We start from the raw sequence: 20,909 nt of genomic DNA on the forward strand, positions 1-20,909 counted from the left end.
GATTGGACTGCACGTGATGAACCGAGTCCAAAGCGTGAAAAGACGCAACTTTCGGTTGGCAAGGTTATGGCATCAGTATTTTGGGATGCGCTTGGTATAATATTCATCGACTATCTTGGAAAGGGAAAAACTTTGTGACTATTACATTTGACCTTACATGTGACTATTACATTGCGTTATTGGAGCGTTTGAAGGGCGAAATCGCGAAACACGGCCCCATTTGAAGAAAAAGAAAGTGCTATTTCATCAAGACAACGCACCGTGTCACAAATAAATGAAAACTATGGCAAAAATTTCATTTGGGCTTCGAATTGCTTCCGTAGCCACCGTATTTACCTGATATGACTCCCAGCGAGTACCGCCTGTTCGCTGACCTCAAGAGAATGCTCGCTGGAAAGAAATTTAGCACCAATGAAGAGGTAATCGCCGAAACTGAGGCTTATTTTGAAGCTATTATAAAAATGGTTTTGAAAAGTTGTATGACCGCTATAATCGTTGTAAATAGGTATAGCCCTCGAAGGTAACTATACTAAACAAAAAAATCAAATTTTATTAAAAACAATCTTCATATGTTAGTCTACGAACTTTTCAGTTCAACGATTACTTGTTAGCGAGCAAAATCCTGGCGAACCGAACGAGCCGATCATTTTCGGAGGAGTGACGGTAACCGTTGAAAGATCAAAAACGAGCATTTGTTCGTCGATGGTCAGTGGGTGAAGGCGTACTCCAGCTTCTCTGCTATCATGGTCGGACGAACAGCGAAATAAAATGAGCATGCCATGGTAATGCTGCGAATATAACGAACACTCAAATAACTTGAGCATTTATTTGTTTGTGCGCGCTCGGCTCGTTTGGTTTTTTAGGAAGGAAATGGTCCAGTCTAGTGAGTATGTACCTTTGTATAAAAAAGGCTTATTGAATAAATGTGTTAAGGATACAGATTAATTTAAGGGGATGGGTACGTATTTTCGGCTGCAATGCTATTCAAATGGGGATTCATTTTTTTCGAATCCTGAGAAAACTAATAAGTATTTTTGAAAAATTTAAACGCAGAATGAAAGATTACGTTCTTACGTCCCTGAAAACTTTTGTAATGTTTATTTTAATAAGTTACAGGGCAGAATGAAAGATTACGTTCTTACGTCCCTGAAAACTTTTGTAATGTTTATTTTAATAAGTTACAGGGGTGAAAAACTAAGAGAAAATGTAGTGTGATTTTTAATTTCAAATATCTCGTTCAGAAGAAACTTTTTATTTATTATAAGGGACTTTCGGCCCTCGATAATAATTTAGTCGTTCATTCTGCGTTTAAATTTTTTAAAAATATTTATTACTTTTTCAGGATTTGAAAAAAATGGACACCATGTCCGTGGTGATATTTTCCAAATCGAACATTCGCTATCTTTGTCATACAACGCACTAAGTCAAACAGAATATGATGATCCCGAGAGAAAAAAGTTTAATGTTGAAAAAAAAGTTTAGTTGTTGTATTTGTCCCATGCCAACTCAAAATTTCTACTAAATCAAAGAAGAAAAAGAAGATTGTGTATTGATAGACAGTTGCCCTTAGCGTGAAATTTTTTTATCTTGTTATGTTTGTCCCACACCAACCAAAATTGCCAGTTAACTAAAGAAGAAGATGAAGAAGAAAAAGCAAATTGTACAATGTACTAACTTCAAATAAACTGAAGAAAAAGAAGATGTTGTTAAAGATGTTCAAAATTGTAAGCGTTCCATAGTAACAATATATTATTAAAAAATCACTTTACCACTTTTCCTCTTTTCTCGATTGAGTATTAGTTTTTGTTGTACAGTATATAAATTATTACATACAATCACTGAATACATAATTGAATGGTGGGCTGCAACAATGTTGTAAGCGACATATTGGGTCGAAGTGAGGTTTTAATGCAATATTATTGTATATCCAAAGACCAATGCGAGCATCTTTCAATCTGGCTAAAAACATTTTGCCTTCCCTGAATTTTTCGTACCGCAATGTTGGTATCCATATATTGATAAATAGCTTGTCAATACGTTTTTTTCATCCCCTGCATAATCTCAATTCTGTCGCTTACAACATTGCTGCAGACCACCATTCAATTAGTGAAAAAATTATCATATTTATTAACTGAATTAATAATTTGCAATTATACAAGTAACAGTTATCCAAGAACATTCAAAAGCCATATCTTTAAAGTTAATGATGACATTGTCAAGTAGTAATGTTTACATATTCATACCAGTGATAATTTTACTACACGTAATTTGGCGTGTAAAGACAGAAAAAGTAAGAATAGCCGTAAAATATTTGCGAATTATGTACCGATGTCCTTAAGTGTAAGCATCGTGAATACGAGGGGTGATCAATGAACTGTCAATACTGATGCAATGGCCCTGTCCCATTCAAAAAGTGAATCGAGATTGCGGCCAACATACAAGAGAGAGGTCCTAGAGAGAGACAGAAAAGAGTCAGGTAAAATTTTGGCCGCGTAATTTGAGTTGCCTATATAAACTTAAATCGGGGAAATGGACCTCATGTTTTTAACTTGGTATCAGGGCTGATGGGCAAAATTTAAATACTTTTTATACTGGTTTTAGTGTTTCTTTTTGGCATATTCTATTTTGTAGGTTTTAGAACTGCGTCATGATATATTTAATAAATATAACTAATTTTATTGTGTATCATTTAATGACAATGACAAAAAGAAAAACTAAAACCAGTACTTCGTTTAATGAAGAAGAGAGTTCTGACGTATTTAAATACAAAAAAGTATTTAAATTTTGAAATACTGCCCATTAGCACTGATACCAAGTTAAAAATGTGTGGTCCATTTCCCCGATTTAAGTGATATAGGCAACTCAAATTACACGGCCAAATTTTTACCTGTCTCTTTTCTGTCTCTCTCTAGAACCTCTCTCTTGTATGTTTGCCGCATTAATTCGCTTCATAACCATTCCATCAGTATAGGGCTTTTCATTCACAGTCATTTGTTTCAGGCTTCTGTCATGTGTCACATAATATTAATATATCTACGTCATACGTTATTGGTATATACCAATGATACAAACCAAAGACGTATTACGTAGATAGATATATTAGGTTTGTTCTAGCATCAGTCTCAAACGGTTTGAAACCATCAGCGAATAGCGGCCAGCGCGAGTAGAGGGGACAGCACTGGTGACTGTATTATGTTCTCTCACTGACCAACTGTTTGCTGACGGTTTCTGACTAGTTTGACTGTTTGCTAGAACAAACCTATTAATATTATGTGACACATGACAGAAGCTCGAAACAAAGGACAATCGATGAAAAGCCCTATTGACAGTTTGTTGGGGGGTGATGCATAACTTTTGAAACTACAGTCCGTCTAATATAGGGCTTTTCATCGATTATCATTTGTTTTGAGCTTCTGCCATATGTTGTACAGTCTGTGTATAATATTAAGATACACGGATTATACGACATTTGACAGAAGCTCGAAACAAATGACTGTGAACGAAAAGCCCTATACTTACCGTTGCCCGTCATTATCTCCGTCAGAGATCTAAGTTGACAGAGTTGCCAAAGTATAAAAAACTCCTGAATCTATTTTAAATCAAATAGATCATATAATTATTGCAAAAGTGGATTATACAAAAAAAAAAACAAATTAATATTCAATGTAAATAAATAAAAAACATTAGAAATAGACAACAAGAATTAAGTTATAATCTTACATTAAAGTAAATAATAAAAACAATAAATATAATAAAACAAATACTTACAGTAAATAATAAAAACAAAGCCGAAGTGTCAATACCGCAACCGTCAAATAAATGTTACCAATTTATGCCAAAATATCACCTTCGTTCGATTACAGTTACAGTGTGTTCCGAATAAATGTGCTTTATAAATACGCTTTATAATCCATTTATACAAATTAAATGAAACAAATTAATTTGTATTTCTCTAAGTTAACACTAATAGAAATCTTCTAATATTATTTCTATGCGTATATAATAAAATCTGTCTAGTAGCTGTAATTTCAGTGTACTCAGCAAAATGATTCTAAAAAGGAACACACCTACCGCCTAAATATTTCGTGTTGGTATCATGTGACGTCACGGGCTATGACGCGGATGACGTGCAACGGTAAGTAAATTAGATGGAGTATATGTGTATTTACTTACTGTGGAATCGTCGCTTTCAGTTCCAGAACTTCTGTCCCAGTTTTCCCTTTCGGGAGTTTTGACAGGTACGTATACGGGATTACTGAGACTGCTTCCGCAGTTGGCGTCGGTAATGTAGTTATCGTCGTCGTCTTCTGTCTGTAGGTAAATGTAGTTTGAGGGTTTCGAACAACTGTCTTTCCAGGAGGGCCAAAATAGGAAGCCCAACAGGTACAAAGTGAACATCGAAGTTTTGATATACGTACAAAAGAATGGTTTTTCGAAAGTTTCATTCTTGTAAATGAACTGCAACAATATTTTAAAATTAGTTTTCTACAATTAGTCGGAGAGATAGAAGCAGATTTTGTGCGTGATAAGTAATATGGAAAAACTATACGGGGATATGTTGAATTAGTTGTGTACATGACTTTCCCCAACGGGCGGAAACCAGAGTGGGACACGAGGGTAGTTATAAGGGGTCAAAGTCGCGGTTTTTATTATTTTTTTTGTGACGCTCATGATCGAGATAGTGCACCAAAATTTGAGAATAAGTAGCTCATGACGTAACTAAGTAAAATATCCAAGGGCGGAACTATCCAGTGGGAGCAGGGGTGAATATAAAACTTATAAGGGTTTTTTTGTGACGTTCGTGATTGAGATGTGGTTACCACCACTTTGCTGGTTAGCATGCTTGATTCAAGAAAACACTGATGATGATCGGTCAACCGATTGAAAACTAGTTCTGTTTATTTTATGATGTAGCCCTGTATAGGGATTTTAACAAATATACCTTTTATAAAGGATTTTATGGTTTTTTGTAATAAATGGTATATAGCCGACTACAGGAAATTTTTTCCTCGTGGATTTTTTTTATATAGATTTTGATCCTTGGACTACCGACTACTTATTCTCAAATTTTCAAGCAAATCGATCCATTCTGTAAAAATTGCGAGGTTTTGTCCTATTTTAAGCTTCACTACTTGGACTAAAGTTAAATTAAGCAATATAGAATTTTGATATATTTTCCTTGCCTACGTTTTAATAAAGGGTCTTTATAGCCGGTTAAGTGGGGGTATCGTTTGAAATTTGAAATTTTAGATGAAAGAGCATAACTTAAAGAACACTCTCTAAAAATTTCAGATTGATCGGAGTAATATTACCAGAGATACGGCATGTTGAATATCTCCACGTTTGAGCGTAGTGAGTAACGTTCAACAACCCTTCCCCTTCTCTTTTGTATATTATTCAGCGATCCAAAAACATATTCCGATGTTCATCACTTTACGATTTGACGGACAAATAAGAAGACGAAGACGAAGTTGTCAAAATTTTAAACGCGTTTTTCTCAAAACTGCTTTTAAGGCGGTGGACATTGCAACTCAAAAACTACTCGACCGATTCACCTGAAATTTTGCATAGATTTTTTTTAGACATTTCATGAGTTAACAATGTAATAAGTCGGCCCCCGATAACCCGGAAATCCGGATAACCCCGACCGATTTTCGTCAGACAAACATTTCAACAATAAAAATGTATGTAACATAATATTTGAGAGATAATGTGTGTTTGTGTAATTTGAACTATACGATAGTAAAAATGACTCATGGCACACGGCGCCGGCAGCATAGCGACGTTATTATCGGAAACAACAAGCACTTGTTATTCCTTATTTATTTCAAATTGTCTTAGCATTGTTTAAAAAAGAGTAAAAGACTATTTAAAAAATTCTTTTTTAAACAATGGTCTATGTTTTCACTGTTCTTAAATAACATAACATCGTTCCGATTGTGACTGTATTGTGTGTAGTACAGACTTGTATTGTTCGCTTCCGTTTGCTTAGGTTTGTGTTTGCGTGTTTTAGTAATTTAGATGTGTAGGTACTGTGCATATATTTTATGTTATTTCAATTATAACGGAGTTTATCTGTAAGTATACCGTATTTTATTAATTTTTACCATATTCTCCAGCTAACCCGGATTTTCGATAACCCGGATCGGCCGCGGTCCCGATTAATCCGAGTTATCGAGGTTCCACTGTATGTTGATTTTCACACTTTTGTTACAAAGAATTTTGTTTTTCTTTTTCACTTTCGAGTGACACCAAGAACTCACAAACCGTTGAAAACAAAAAAAACTTGACAGCGAAAAACCCATAAGCTAATAAAATCTTTTTGAACTTTTTGTTTCACATAATCCAGTGACGAGTTCTGATGTCCAACGCAAAATTAATTTTATTTGGAGGTGTCTGTATGCCACCGTTGGCTTATTTTTCAATATTTTTCGTTGAAATTTTTTTTTGAATATTCTTTAAAATTGTACTTAATACCTATGATTATTTAATTTAAAAATAAAATAATTGTACCATAGTTTAGAAAAAATCACAAAAAGTGCTTGAAATGTTGATTTCAACCATACCCTCCCCTTAAGATATCGAAAAATGCCTCCAGCGATATTCCAAAAATATAAATACATACCATGTTGTTCTACATCAAAAAGTATTCTTCTTCTTCTTCTTTTTGTATAGACATGACTCTGTCTGTTTTTTCAATGTGCCTCTAGTAAGTTGTCGTTCCATCGTTTTCGTCGTCTTCCCACTGATCGTCTCCCTATTGGGGAACCGTCTCTCGCTGTCCTGACTATCATATTAAATTTGTTGTCATTCGGCTTATGTTACCGTTCCATTCTACTCTTCTGTTTCTTACCCAGTTATTAATGTTATACACCTTGCATCTCCGTCGTATATCTGTACTTCTAGCTGTGTCCCATAGAGTCTTACCATCGATTTTTCGAAGGGTTTTCATCTCGGCTGTTTCGAGCAATCTTTTTGCCCTCTCTGTGTCGGGTCGTGTTTCTGCCGCGTATGTCATTATTGGTCTGATGACTGTTTTGTAAATTCTTCCTTTCATTTCTTTTCCGATATTTTTATTTCTCCATATTGTGTCATTCAGACAACCTGCGGCTCTGTTTGCTCTATTCACTTGATCTTCCACTTCTGTTTCGAGCCTTCCGTAGCTAGATAGTGTGATGCCTAGGTATTTAAACTCCATCACTTGTTCTATTATCTGACCTTCCAGCTCCAATTTACATCTTATTGGATCTGCTGTTATAACCATGCATTTTGTCTTTTGTGAGGAAATTAACATGTTAAATTTTCTGACGATTATGTTGAATTGGTGCAGCATACGTTGTAAATCATATTCACTTTGAGAGATTAGTATTGCCTCGTCCGCATAGCAGATTATTTTAAGTTGTTTTTCTCCCATTTGGTATCCTTTTTTAGTTTTTACTTTTTTATTATTTCGTCCATGATCAGGTTGAACAATAAAGGACTCAAGGAATCCCCCTGTCTTATCCCATTGCTGGCTTCAATTGGGTCAGTTAATTCATCGTCCACTTTTACTTTTATTGTGTTGTTCTGATGTTTTCGATCGTTTTAATTATTCCTAGAGGTAAGTACCTCTCTCGGGTATAACAAATCGATAACGTCCTTTAATGTGACCCTGTCAAATGCTTTCTTAAGGTCCACGAAACATAAATATGCCGGTTTGTTGTATTCCAACGATTTCTCTTGAACTTGCCTCATTATAAATATAGCGTCAGTGCATGACCTTCCCGACCTAAAACCTTGTTGTTCTTCTGCTAATGTTATAATTTCATTAAATTTGTTTGTTATCACTTTGGTTGTTAATTTTAATGTTGTGTTTAATAAGTTAATTCCTCTGTAATTCTCCGTATCCGATTTGTTTCCTTTTTTGAAGAGAGGTATTAGGATGCTTGATCTCCATTCTTGTGGTATTCTGTTTTGTTCTATTATTTTTTGTATTAGTTTTAATAGTTGTTTAGTTAGATCTTGTCCTCCGTACTTTAGGAGTTCGTTCGATATTCTGTCCTCTCCTGGAGATTTTCTATTTTTTATTTTCTTAATGCTTCCTTTACCTCTCCCTCCTCGATGTTTATTTCTTTGTTTGTTGTAACTTCAGGTGTTGGTGGTTCATTATCGTCGCCTTTAGCAAATAGAGATCGGAAGTAGTTTGCCCATGTTTCCTTCTGAATGTGTTTCGCTTTTATTAATTCGTTCATCTCCTTTCTCTGCCCTCTGATCATTCTCCATACTTCTTTTTGTGTTCCATAGAAGTCGTATTCCATCTGTTTTGAGAAACTCTACCAGTGCTCCCTTTTTATTTGCCTCACTAAAGTATTCGTTTCGTTTCTGATTCGTTTGTAGTGGTTGTATGCCTGTTGTGTTTGTTTCGTTCTGTATTGTAAAAGGCTTTCTTCTTTTCTTCACATTTTATCTTAACTTCCTCTCTAAACCACGGAGATTTTTCTTTAATATGTGAGTATTCGTTACTTTTCTCTCTCCAAGTGATTCTGTTGCAGCATTGATTATGTTATCTTTGAGTTTTTGCCAGCTTTCATCGATGTTATCGTTTTCTAATATTCCATTCTCAGCAATCTTCTCTGATATTATTTTCCTATATAAGTATTCCGTGGATTCCGTATGTAGTCCTTCGACTTTGATTTTTGTATCCTTTGATCAAAAAGTATTCGACCAAAAAATCAAAACACATGGGCACAATATCACTTTTTTTCTTTGACATGTTAGCTATGTGTATGCCAAATGTCATGTCAATCTAAGCGATTCTTTAAAATGTACAGCAAAAACCGTGAGTAAATGGACTACATGGCCGCTATTCATCTCAATACATTTATCAATGCGGTTCGTGATGTGAAAGATCTAATATTAACAAGGCGACTGCCGTGAGAAGCATGCCGTCATGCATGGGTAATATGGCTCCAAAGGCTCGACAATAAACTATTGATTCTCGTACATCACAAATTCTAAATCCCACGAGAAGCAGCTTTAGTCTCACATTTCAATGTTTCATTAATGCCTTTCAAAATAGACGTGTAAGTAACACACACTACATTTTTGCCCTCTAATATACATAAATCAAGTGATGTAACGAATGTAATTCTTTGAACATTCGCGATACGAATGCGAATATCTGCTGCTACCTACATTTGCGAATGCCGATGCAAATATTTAGTTTCTTAAAATTAGTTTCTATTTTTGTAATCTTTTCTAGGTTTATAATGAGAACTTAATAGATATTTAGTGTAAATCAACCCGAATCTTAAGCTTTATTACATAATAAAAAATAATAAAATAAAGTGAGGGCTGATAAAATCATTATATAACAGAAATATATAACAAGTGGACATAAGTGGATAAAGGTCGTATGTCACATTTTTTGAGAAAATCGTTTTATTGGTTTTTTGTTCTTATAATATGTTGTTTAACATTTTAAAATTTTAAAATTACCTATTTTTAGCCAATTAAAAAAAATAGGAAGGTATTAAAGCAATATGTCACACTAGAAGGTTCAAATTCTAGTGGATAAAGGTATTATGTCCAAAATTGCGGACATATTACCTTTATCCACTCAAAGGTTTAGTCGCTCAGCAGTTTTTTTCTGACATTTAACTTTATAGGTTATGTTATGGAAATCAGTGTCACTGTGTAATTTATTTTGTGCAAACATTTTTACAGTTTTTGAGTCAAAAAGCTAGAAAAAATTATGGAGAGTAGAGGAAAAAGAATTTACAGACTATATCTTCAACAGAAAGAAGAAAATACTGTTAAACAAGGCAATATTACATTATTATATAAAGTTTCATACAAGTATGTTTAAGAGGAAACAGTAGCGATCAACAGGTAGCGAAAACGCGTTCCAAGATTGCGGCTGTAATTTTGAATATTTTTTCGAGATATTTGGCACACGTATTCGTAATATAATAAAGAATGGCGGTATAGAGCCCAATTTAAAAATATATTAATATGTAGAAATCACTCTGTAATTAAATACAATATTAAAAAAACGAGCTTGTACCGCCATTAAGAAGAACAAAAAAATACACTTTCTTCAAATAAACTTTTTTATCCAATGCCTAGTTTTTGTGTCATTTTGGAACTACTAATGAAATAAAAAAATTTAGTAGTTCCAAAATGACACAAAATCTAGGCATCGGATAAAAAAGTTTATTTGAAGAAAGTGTATTTTTTTGTTCATCTTAATGGCGGTACAGGCTCGTTTTTTAAATATTTTATTTAATTACAGAGTAATTTCCACATATTAATATATTTTTCAAATTGGGCTCTGTACCGCCATTCTTTATTATATTTCGAATACGTGTGCCAAATATTTCGAAAAAATATTCAAAATTACAGCCGCAATCTTGGAACGCGTTTTTGCTACCTGTTGATCGCTACTGTTTCCTCTTAATACTTGTTGTTTTATGCAAAGATATGCTTTTTACTGCAATTTTTATCATCTACTTATAATTAATGTTGGTTTTAGGTGTATTTCATCCTAGATGTTCGTTTGATTTAAATACCCGTAAAGTTGACGAGCTATCCAATAAACAGCATTGTACAGATATTTTATAATCTGTATTATAAACTATTTTATTGTTATATCGGTTATTTGGGCTGTTTCAAGATCTCATAGACACTATGCATTGTCCAAACTTTAATAAAATTATTCTCCAAGAGCTTTTAATAAGCAAAAAATCTGGTTTTGTGCTTTTGAGATATTTGGTATAAAATGATAAACACATAGATAGGTACTACACGTAAACCTGGCTGGAAAGGGGTGTACCGTCAAAAGGACGCGGAAAAAAGGACGCGCGACAAAAGGACGCGGATAAAAGGACGCGTAACAAAAAGACGCCTAGGAAATAAGGACGCGCGACAAAAATGGACGTAACGACAAAATCACACATAAAAAATAAAAAACATACTTATAAAAAGATTTTTTATTCGTGAGTCTAGTTACTTCGTCGGCGTTTTTTTGTGCTTTCATATTTTGAATTTTTATAACTTCTATTACAATTATATTATTCTATACAATACAATGCGTGTTATAAAATCTATAGGGAAAAATTCTAAACCTGTAATTGAAAGTTGTGGGCAATTCCTCGCAAATATTCCAAAACGGGTCTGTTGCCATATTCAGCAACAATCGTCTTAATTCTTGTAGCAGTGTCCCTGTATTTTCTCTTATGGGGTACCACATTTCCCGCGATATATTGTTCAATTTTCAGTTTGTTTAGGCTGTCTTCTTTTTTGAGAGCTTTAATAAAATTCCATATGTTTGGATGTACAGCTGTAAGTATAGAAGAGAAGCTGTTGTGCCATCCTTCCACCGCGTTATTTGTACGAGGCAAATCTTCTTCCACAGCATCATAACAAACCCATAATTGTGTCGTAAAAAGTGGTTCTCTTCTACGTCCTCTTCTGTCTAATCTTCCTATCCAAGTGTCTTCAAAGTAGTTTAGTAATGGTTGAAGTGAATTTTCATGTTCCATATAAAAACGGTAGATTTCGGTAGAATTTAAGTTTTTCTATTACATAAGTACATAAATATCCATGCTACATTTACATTTTTGATACGCGTCCTTTTGTCGCGCGTCCTTATTTCATAGGCGTCTTTTTGTCGCGCGTCCTTTTTTCCGCGTCCTTTTGTCGCGCGTTCTTTTTTCCGCGTCCTTTTGACGTAGATTCCTGGAAAGGTTTATGTTTCCTTAGTATGTAGTAAATTTATTTTAATTTTACTACATATAGTTTTATATTTTTTAGAAAACATTGAGTCAGGAAGCGAACCAGACGGATATGTATCGTCCAGTGATGAATTCCTTCCTTCAGGTACGGACTATTCAGATGAATCAGATTACGATGAAGAAACCAAAAACAAAATGTTTTCCAAAAAAATATATGATGCTAAACGAAACATCTTTTCTGAAAAACTTCCTATCAAAAATATGTTAAATGAAGAAAAGGAACAACATATGCAGAATATAGACAACCAAGCAGAAGTGAATGCCGAAAATAAGACCGAAGAATTTCAAATAAAAACCAACATTGAAGATAGTCAAAGAGCGGTACATGTTACCGCAGAAGGACAAGAAGCTGCTGTTTCCAAACCTCAAAGGACGACGAAAAAAATTTTTGAGCTGAAAGAGAAGAAAGCTCGTAAAAGAGAACGCAACCCTGTTGAATGGAAGAAAAAGAAGGCAGCAATTCAAAAAGAAAAAGGGTTGGAATATGTTTCTCAAAAGGGAAAAATTATACCAGCCAAAAAAATCGAGGAAGATTTAGTATTATGTAAAGCAACATGCAGATTAAAGTGTGGAACCAAATTCAGCCTAGAAGCCAGAGAATCTATATTGGAAAGATTTTATAAACTATAAAATAACGCAAAAAACTGTCTTTTGTTTAAAAGCATTGACATAAATCAAGTTTCAAAACACCGAATTCGTACTAAAGGTAAAAAGCAAAAGTTAAGAGAATGTTCTTTTAAATACTCAGTAACTTACGAAAGGGAAATATTTCTGTCTGTAAGGATGCAATTTGTTCGCTGTACCAAGTTGGCTCAAAGAAAATATTAAATCTTCAAAAACTACTTAAACAAGGTCAATCAGCTCCAAATCCAAGTAAACAAGGGCAACATACAAACAGGCCTCACAAGATCTGCGAAGCGGTAATAGATTACATTACTCAACATATTCAAATGTTTCCAGCTGAGAGCTCTCACTATTCTCGAAACAAAAATCAGAATAGAAAGTATTTGTCACCATTATTAAATGTAACAAAATTGTATGAACTGTACCTAAAAAGATGCAATGAACAAAAAATTGGTGAAAAATATTTAGTTAAACTTTCCATGTATCGTCATGTGTTCGATACTAAATTCAATCTATCATTTGGATATCCAAAAAGTGATAACATGTAGTACATGTGATTCTGGAGAAAATACTATTGAGCATAAAGAAAACTGTAACATTGCGTTTGAATTTCAAAAAGTAGATAGAAAAAAGCCAATATCTGACAACAATATGTGCTACATCACGATGGATCTACAACAAACGATGCCGTTACCTAAGCTTTCAACATCAACAGCATTCTATTTACGTCAAATGTGGCTGTATAATTTTGGTATACATTGCATAACTTCATCAGGATCAAAATCTTACTTTTTTACGTGGACTGAAGACGTAGCTAACCGAGGTAGTACTGAAATAGCGAGTTGTCTGTTCCGATTTTGTAAGCTTTTAAAAGAAGAACATCCTCAAATTAATCATTTGGTTATATGGTCAGATTCATGTTCTGGTCAGAACAAAAACTTTAAAATTATAGGTCTATATCAATATCTCATTTTAAATGGATATTTTAAAATAATAGAGCATAAATTTCCTGAAGTGGGCCACAGTTATTTAGATTCTGACAGGGACTTTGGAAGGATAGAAAAAGTTCACAATCGAAGAAGGATTATCACGTCGGCAAGCACAAAAAATTGCATTTGTGTAAATATGGAGAATTTTTTCTACGACTATGAAGATCTGTTGACGAACCTCTATTTATGTAAAAAGCAAACAAACAGTTCAAATCAAAAGATTAATTTTCGTGACAATGTAAAATGGATAAGAGTGGACGAATTTGGCTTCTATCTCTTCAAAACGTGCCTTAATGACTACATGCCATTTCAGCAAGTAGATTTAAGAAAAAAAAGACAGCACATCTGACCAGAACTGAATTTAGACCAAGAAGACTGGAGAATAGAACTGGTGGTTTGAGTTTGGAAAAACTGGAAATTTTAAGGGACCAAGTAAAATTTGTTCCCGAAGAGTACAGATGGTTTTATGAAAACGCGATAAAGGAAAATAAAGAAAATCCCAAAAAGAAAAGAAGAACCTACTAAAAAATATGTTTTTATTAATTTTACATCTTGTATTGCATTTTTTTTAAATAAAAGCCCATTTTTGATACTTCACTCTTTTATCCACTTAACCCTAACATTTTTTAGCTATTTTTACTATGTGGATAAAGGTAATATGTCCACAAAATTTGAAATATTTGGCTTAAGGTGATACAGTAGCGATCAACAGGTAGCCAAAACGCGTTCCAAGATTGCGGCTGTAATTTTGAATATTTTTTCGAGATATTTGGCACACGTATTCGTAATATGATAAAGAATGGCGGTACAGAGCCCAATTTGAAAAATATATTAATATGTGGAAATTGCCCTGTAATTAAACACAATATTAAAAAAACGAGCCTGTACCGCCATTAAGAAGAACAAAAAAATACACTTTCTTTAAATAAACTTTTTTATCCGATGCCTAGATTTTGTGTCATTTTGGAACTACTAATGAAATACAAAATTTTAGTAGTTCCAAAATGACACAAAATCTAGGCATCGGATAAAAAAGTTTATTTGAAGAAAGTGTATTTTTTGTTCTTCTTAATGGCGGTACAGGCTCGTTTTTTTAATTTTATATTTAATTACAGAGTAATTTCCACATATTAATATATTTTTCAAATTGGGCTCTGTACCACCATTCTTTATTATATTACGAATACGTGTGCCAAATATCTCGAAAAAATATTCAAAATTACAGCCGCAATCTTGGAACGCGTTTTCGCTACCTGTTGATCGCTACTGTTTCCTCTTAAGGTAACTTTTTTTTAAATCCAATTTAAAGCGTAAAAAAGTACCTTCAGATACCTGTTTAAAAAAGTGTAGAAATGCAAATTTATAAAATAAATAATTAACTTGGGACAAAAGACACTAAAATGCTCATTACTCCAAAACATTATTTTGTGACATATGACCTTTATCCACCTATGTCTTCAAGTGTGAAGCGGAAATCAACGAGTTACAATTTTGTTTTAGGAATGCTCTGGGAACAGGGGAGACAATATAGGCAGTTTTGCCTGTATTAGTACAGAGGTGTAAAGATATGAACAAGGATGTCTACATGTGCTCTGTAGATTACTCGAAGGCATTTGACAATGTAATACATGACCAACTAATTGAAATTCTACAAGACATAGCAATTGTTGATAAGGACATCCGAATAATTGTGACCAGCCTCTAATGGAATCAGACAGCCAAGGTAAAAGTTGTCAATTCGTTCACAAAGAGCATTGAGATCAGAAACGATCTGCGACAGGGATGTGCTCTCTCCCCTCTCCTTTTTAATATTTACTCAGAACAAATTTTTAAAAACGCACTGGATAGTCCGATATGCGGACGATATAGTCGTACTTGCCAGCAGTATTAAAGAACTTCAGCATCTTATGGACAGAGTACAAAGAGCGAGTTAAGAATGAGGACTTAACCTCAACACAAATAAAACAAAATGGATGCTGGTGAACAAAACTAAAAATCCTGCCAGACAATTGAAAATAAAAAAACCAATTTCAACACGTAGACTCATATGTATACCTTGGAACAGTTGTCAACTCAAAATGGGATCAAACAAACGAAATACGAATTAAAGTTGAAAAAGCCAGAGCAACATTTAACAACATGAGAAATATATTCTTCTATAAGAAGACACATGGCTTCAAAATTTACGCCAATAGTTTGTACTAACATCGATAGAGTTATTCAGAAAATCAGTCACCACCAGAAGTTGATCGAAAATCTCCGAAAAACAAATGAAGCTGGACCTTCGAGTTCCCAAATGCTACAGGTCAATAATACACAAAATCATGCTTTGGTAGAAAAGAATGGGCAAACTACTATAGCTTATAATAATTGTACATTTAATATTGTTAACAAATAAATAAAAAATTATGTTTCATTGATATGATGCATTAATTGTCTCGTGAAATAATCTTCTCGAATATCATTGGAGAAAAAATTATTTACCGGCAAAATTTTCTTCTGGTTGTATTCAAGTTTTTTGCCTTTTGGCAATTTTCGCTTATGAAAATTCGACAAAATCACTCGACTGACGTCTCGTGATTTAACTGTCAAAATTGAATTCGCGAAAATTGCCAGGCAACAAACTTTCAAACCAGTCGAAAATATTGCCGGCAAAATTTTCTCTCTTATGATATTATATACGAAAAAAACGAAAAAAAAGTGAAAAAAATGGTGTATGCATGAGGTCCCTAGACCTAGTAGAAACAGAGTTATAGCTAATGAAAAATAGGTTCTTATTCGCCAAATTTTAAATAGAAATTTCCAAAAAATACAGCACCTTTTGGGGAAAACTCATTATAACTTTTTTGAAGTGTTCAAAAAAAGTTTTTTTTTTTCTGTTTTTATAAAAAAAGTTTCTAGCATCAAATGTAAGCAAGATACGCTAAAAATAAAGTTGGTCCCTTTTGTTTTGGCAAAAAAAAAATCGGGAAAATCACCCCCTAATTAGCAACTTAAATGAAATTATTCGTTACCGCTTCACAAGTTGCTTTACTTATGTTGTGTTTATATGATCTGTAGGTTTACTCGATTCAAAGTGCTTATTTTTGAAAAAAATTGGTGTTAAAATAAAATTTTTAATTTTGAAAAAATGCTTTTTTTCAAAATAACTTAAAAATTATTAGATAGCAAAAATCTCAAACCGTAAAAAAATCGGTTTTGCTTTTCTGAATATTTTGTTTTTTTGTTTTTCTGAAGACAAAAATTGGTGAAGATTTGTTGTTTCTAAATTGGCATACACTCGTGATTAGTGACTCGTTCAAGCCCTTTCAACTACAGCCCTTTCAAAAAATAAAATTAAATTAAAATTATTAATGTCAGACTGGTATAAACTCCTGGACAAAATTAACGCACCACTTTAATTAATCTAAATATTTATAATATGAACAAAAAATAAAACTAAGTTACATTGAAATAATAATAAACGCCTACAAATAAGTCCAACATGACTTTATCATGACCTTAATTTGCCTTATTGTTTGTTTAAAAATTTGTTTTTGCCGGAAATGCGTAAATAAGCTAGCATAACTCCAAATTGCAAAAAGAAAAAAATCAGTAAAGAAAGACAATAAAATGCATCTAGGTCAGCACTAATACCGCGTAGGCCTGTAACGATTAGTTATTACCATCGTTACTAAAATATTTATTCCAATAGGAACTAGGTATGCAACCAACTTTACTGACATTTGTATTGAAAGTTGCAGTTGATCGACGACAAAGTTGGTAACTTTTGGGGAATTCGGAATCTAGAAGTTGGTTTGTGTGTCGATACGGCTTCCGGCTGACGTGATTGTCATTGCAGAAGGGGCTGTTCGTCACTTCAATCTCGGCTTTTGTTGAAACCACAAACCAATCTCACCAGTGGCCATTACAAAGAATATAAAATTTTGGTTGAAATGTTTTAATATAATATTAGTTTACGTGAGAAGGAGTTGTTTTGTTCTTGGTTGTTAAGTGTTTTGGAAAAGAAGAGTTTTTGCTTTCCAATACCTTTTTTTTTGAAGAGTAATGGGTATGTATTAAAGAAATGATGTTTTTTCCTTAAATAAAAAATAACCCTTTTATTCCTTCTCAATATCTTACATATACAGGGTGTTTCATTAATAATTGTCCATATAGTAACTGGAGAAACCTTATCACAAAATATGAAGATATAACCTAAAACACTTAAATAAAATGTGGTTCCTTACTGAGTTACAGGGTGTTTTATCTAAAAATTTAAAAACTATTTTTGCTCAGCATTTTAAAACTATTCGACGTATCCTTTTCATACTTGGCAGAAAGTGCGACTACTAGACACTCTACTAAATTATGGTAAAAAAACGTTTCTAGCTACTACCAGAGGCGTACGACAGGGGATGGTGAATGGTTGGCCTTTCTCAAATTCTACGCCACTGGAGGAATTACTATTTTGGTGCCATTTTTAGATTCTACAATACTTTCTACGTAAATAATATACTCTTCATTGGAAACGATAAAGTCATTAGTTTTCGAGATATTTGAAGTTAAATATGAAACGGCACAGTTATTTTGATTAATTTATGATATGATTCATATGATTAAAATATAAAAATTATTTGTACCCAGTACTTTAAAACTATTTGGCGTATCCTTCTCATACTTGGCAGAAAGTGTAGATACTATACACCTATATACTACTAAATTAAGATAAATAAACGTTTCTAGCTATTACCAGAGGCGTACGACAGGGGATAGTGTCTGATTGACCCTTCCCAAATTCTACGCTACTGACGAAATTGTTATTTTAGTGTAATTTTTTGATTTTGCAATAGTTTTTATGTAAATAATTGACTCTTCATTCGTAACGATAAAATGATTAGTTTTCGAGATATTTGAAATTAAAAATGAAGCGACACAATACACTTATCAAAATAACCGTGTCGTTTAATTTTTAACTTAAAATATCTCGAAAACTAATGACTTTATCGTTACGAATGAAGAGTACATTATTTTCATGGAAAGTATTGGAGAATCCAAAAATTGAACTAAAATAGCAATTTTGCCAGTGGCGTAGAATTTGGAAAGGGTCAACCATTCAGTTTCCCCCGTCGTACGCCTCTGGTAATAGCCATAAACGTTTGTTTAACATAATTTAGTATCTTGTACAGTACGTATACTTCCTGCCAAGTATGAAAAGGATACGTCGAATAGTTTTAAAATGCTGAGCAAAAATAGTTTTTAAATTTTTAGATAAAACACCCTGTAACTCAGTAAGGAACCACATTTTATTTAAGTGTTTTAGGTTAAATCTTCGTATTTTGTGCTAAGGTTTCTCCAGTTACTATATGGACAATTATTAATGAAACACCCTGTATTATCTTTAAATGAATTGTTATTCTTCAATCATCAGATTTGCAATATTTCAATACCATCGCACTTATTTTTCTACAGAGAAAAGAATTCTTTCTGACTATATACTTCCAGTTCAAAATCAGTTTGGAATCAATGACCATTCTCATTATCTCCTTTATATAACTCCTTAAAGTAATCTTGATTACCAGATTCATATTTACTTGTTCAAAGACTTCCTTATATTCGTTTAAAAAGGCTCTTTCCAGCCAAGGATAATCAAGGTCAATGACATTTCAAGCATGTACATCAACCTTCATTTTTTACTTAGATTTTTTCTCTGTCAAGTTCTGATAAGGTGGTACACCTTTTTTGCAGAGGCCCTGTTTCTTGTGTACTAAGGCAATCAGCTGATCAAGGTTTGTTTTTTTTAGCCACTGGTGGAGACCAAGATTAAGTCCTAGGTTTTTGGAAATGGAATAGACAATCATTTTGGGTTCTTTTGGCATTGGATGGATTTTAGTTTTGTTTTTTTTTGGAGGTAGATAGTTTTCCCAGTGCTAGGAAGTACCTCCTTGTCGCACCTCATCTTCGTACCTTCTGGTTGGTGAGAAGTACTCCCCCTAAGGTAGGAAAAACCGGAAGATACCTTACTTGGCTCTCCCTGTATCAACTTAACCGGAGTTTAGAGAAGCCACAGGCCTACTTTTTGTAGAAGCGACAGGTTTTTATTACTAAAATTTACATCTTCAATTCTTTTACATAATTTTTTCAACTTTAACATTCTTTAATAACATAAATAACCTTAATAATCATATAAATTCATTTTTCTAAAATCGATTCACTTTATCATATTCAATAATTTTCTTTTCAACAAATTTTATGTCATTTTCATTATTGTATCTTTTATTTAAAATAGTCCGGAGATCATAACCTATCTGGTAATATAATGTGCACAATATCTAGGGTTATTACATTACCTCTTTAATAATATTTATTGCATTCATAAGTATTGTCCGGTTTGTCATTCCGATCAGATGCGGGATTGTCAACCAATGTTGTAATACTCCTTAATAATAAGTTTTTTTACATGCATATTTAGATCAACTAACTGTCTTGGTATAATAACTTCAATACATTTTTCCTTTTCTACTGTAATATCTGTGTTATAGACAGGAGCGTACTAGCCTAGTACGTCAGGTGGTTAGCTAGTTTGTATAAATTGTATATAGGGGTTATAGGTATTTTTTTTTCATTAAACTTGTTCGTTGTACATACTTATATGTTTTATTATCCTACCATTTTAATAGTATTAGTTAGGTACAGCAATACAAGTCACTCGGCGAAGAATTCATTCAATCCTTCCCTGGCGCCCTCATACGTTCTGATTAATATCTTCTCGGTCAGTATTCCTCTTCTTTTCATCCCTTCTTATTTCAAATTTATTTTCTATAACACTTCAGTACTTCATTAGGTATTGTCTTATCTCGGGTGTGCAAATTCGGCCTAACCCTCTCCTGAGTCCCACTTATCAAGTCTCTTGAATTTCCAGCTAGCCTATTTCCGTAAAACTTTAGTCATTTATTAAGCTACCCCATTCAAACAGAAAACCCATACGTTATAGGCCCTCGTCTACTTCTTATAACTGCATTTATGCGTCGAGGCATGCTTGATATCAAATGTTCAACAAAATCTTGCGGAATATTATCCCATTCTTCAACAACGGCCTCAATGAGTTGGTTGTGATTGGCAGTAGAGGGTCTACGACTTCGAATCTTTTTTTTTTGAGATAGTCCCATAGATGCTCTATAGGATTCATGTTCGAACTGTTAGGTGGCCACTCTAATAATGAAATATCAACATCATTTAGGTAGCCAATAACCTGTCGAGCCACATGAGGACGAACGTTGTCTTGCATGAATAAAAAATTAGGTCCATGAAACGGAGCAAAAGGCATTACATGTTCGACAATAATGTTGTCTAAGTAATAATGGGCATTCATAGACCTCATCCATATTGGGACCAACTCCGTACGAGCTTCAAAACAAATTCCCCTCCAAAACATTTTAGAGCCACCACCAAAAGATACTTGAGGAGAGATATTGCAGCTGGCAAACCTTTCTCCTCGCCTTCGCCAGACACACTCACGACCATCTGGAGCTTTTAGGCTTAC

General features: G+C 33.6%; 1 protein-coding gene across 2 annotated transcripts in view; it reads right to left on the reverse strand.

Moving 5' to 3' along the window:
- The window catches only part of LOC114329363 (solute carrier family 35 member F5), a 156,379-nt gene that overhangs the window by 62,802 nt on the left and 72,668 nt on the right, over positions 1-20,909 (reverse strand). For both annotated transcript variants that reach the window (XM_028278430.2, XM_028278431.2), the window contains exon 2: positions 4,174-4,458. In XM_028278430.2, the coding sequence (XP_028134231.1) occupies positions 4,174-4,458 (285 nt within the window). The remainder of the gene's footprint in view (positions 1-4,173; positions 4,459-20,909) is intronic.

Source organism: Diabrotica virgifera, chromosome 4 (genome assembly GCF_917563875.1).
Source record: "Diabrotica virgifera virgifera chromosome 4, PGI_DIABVI_V3a".
Taxonomy (NCBI): domain Eukaryota; kingdom Metazoa; phylum Arthropoda; class Insecta; order Coleoptera; family Chrysomelidae; genus Diabrotica; species Diabrotica virgifera.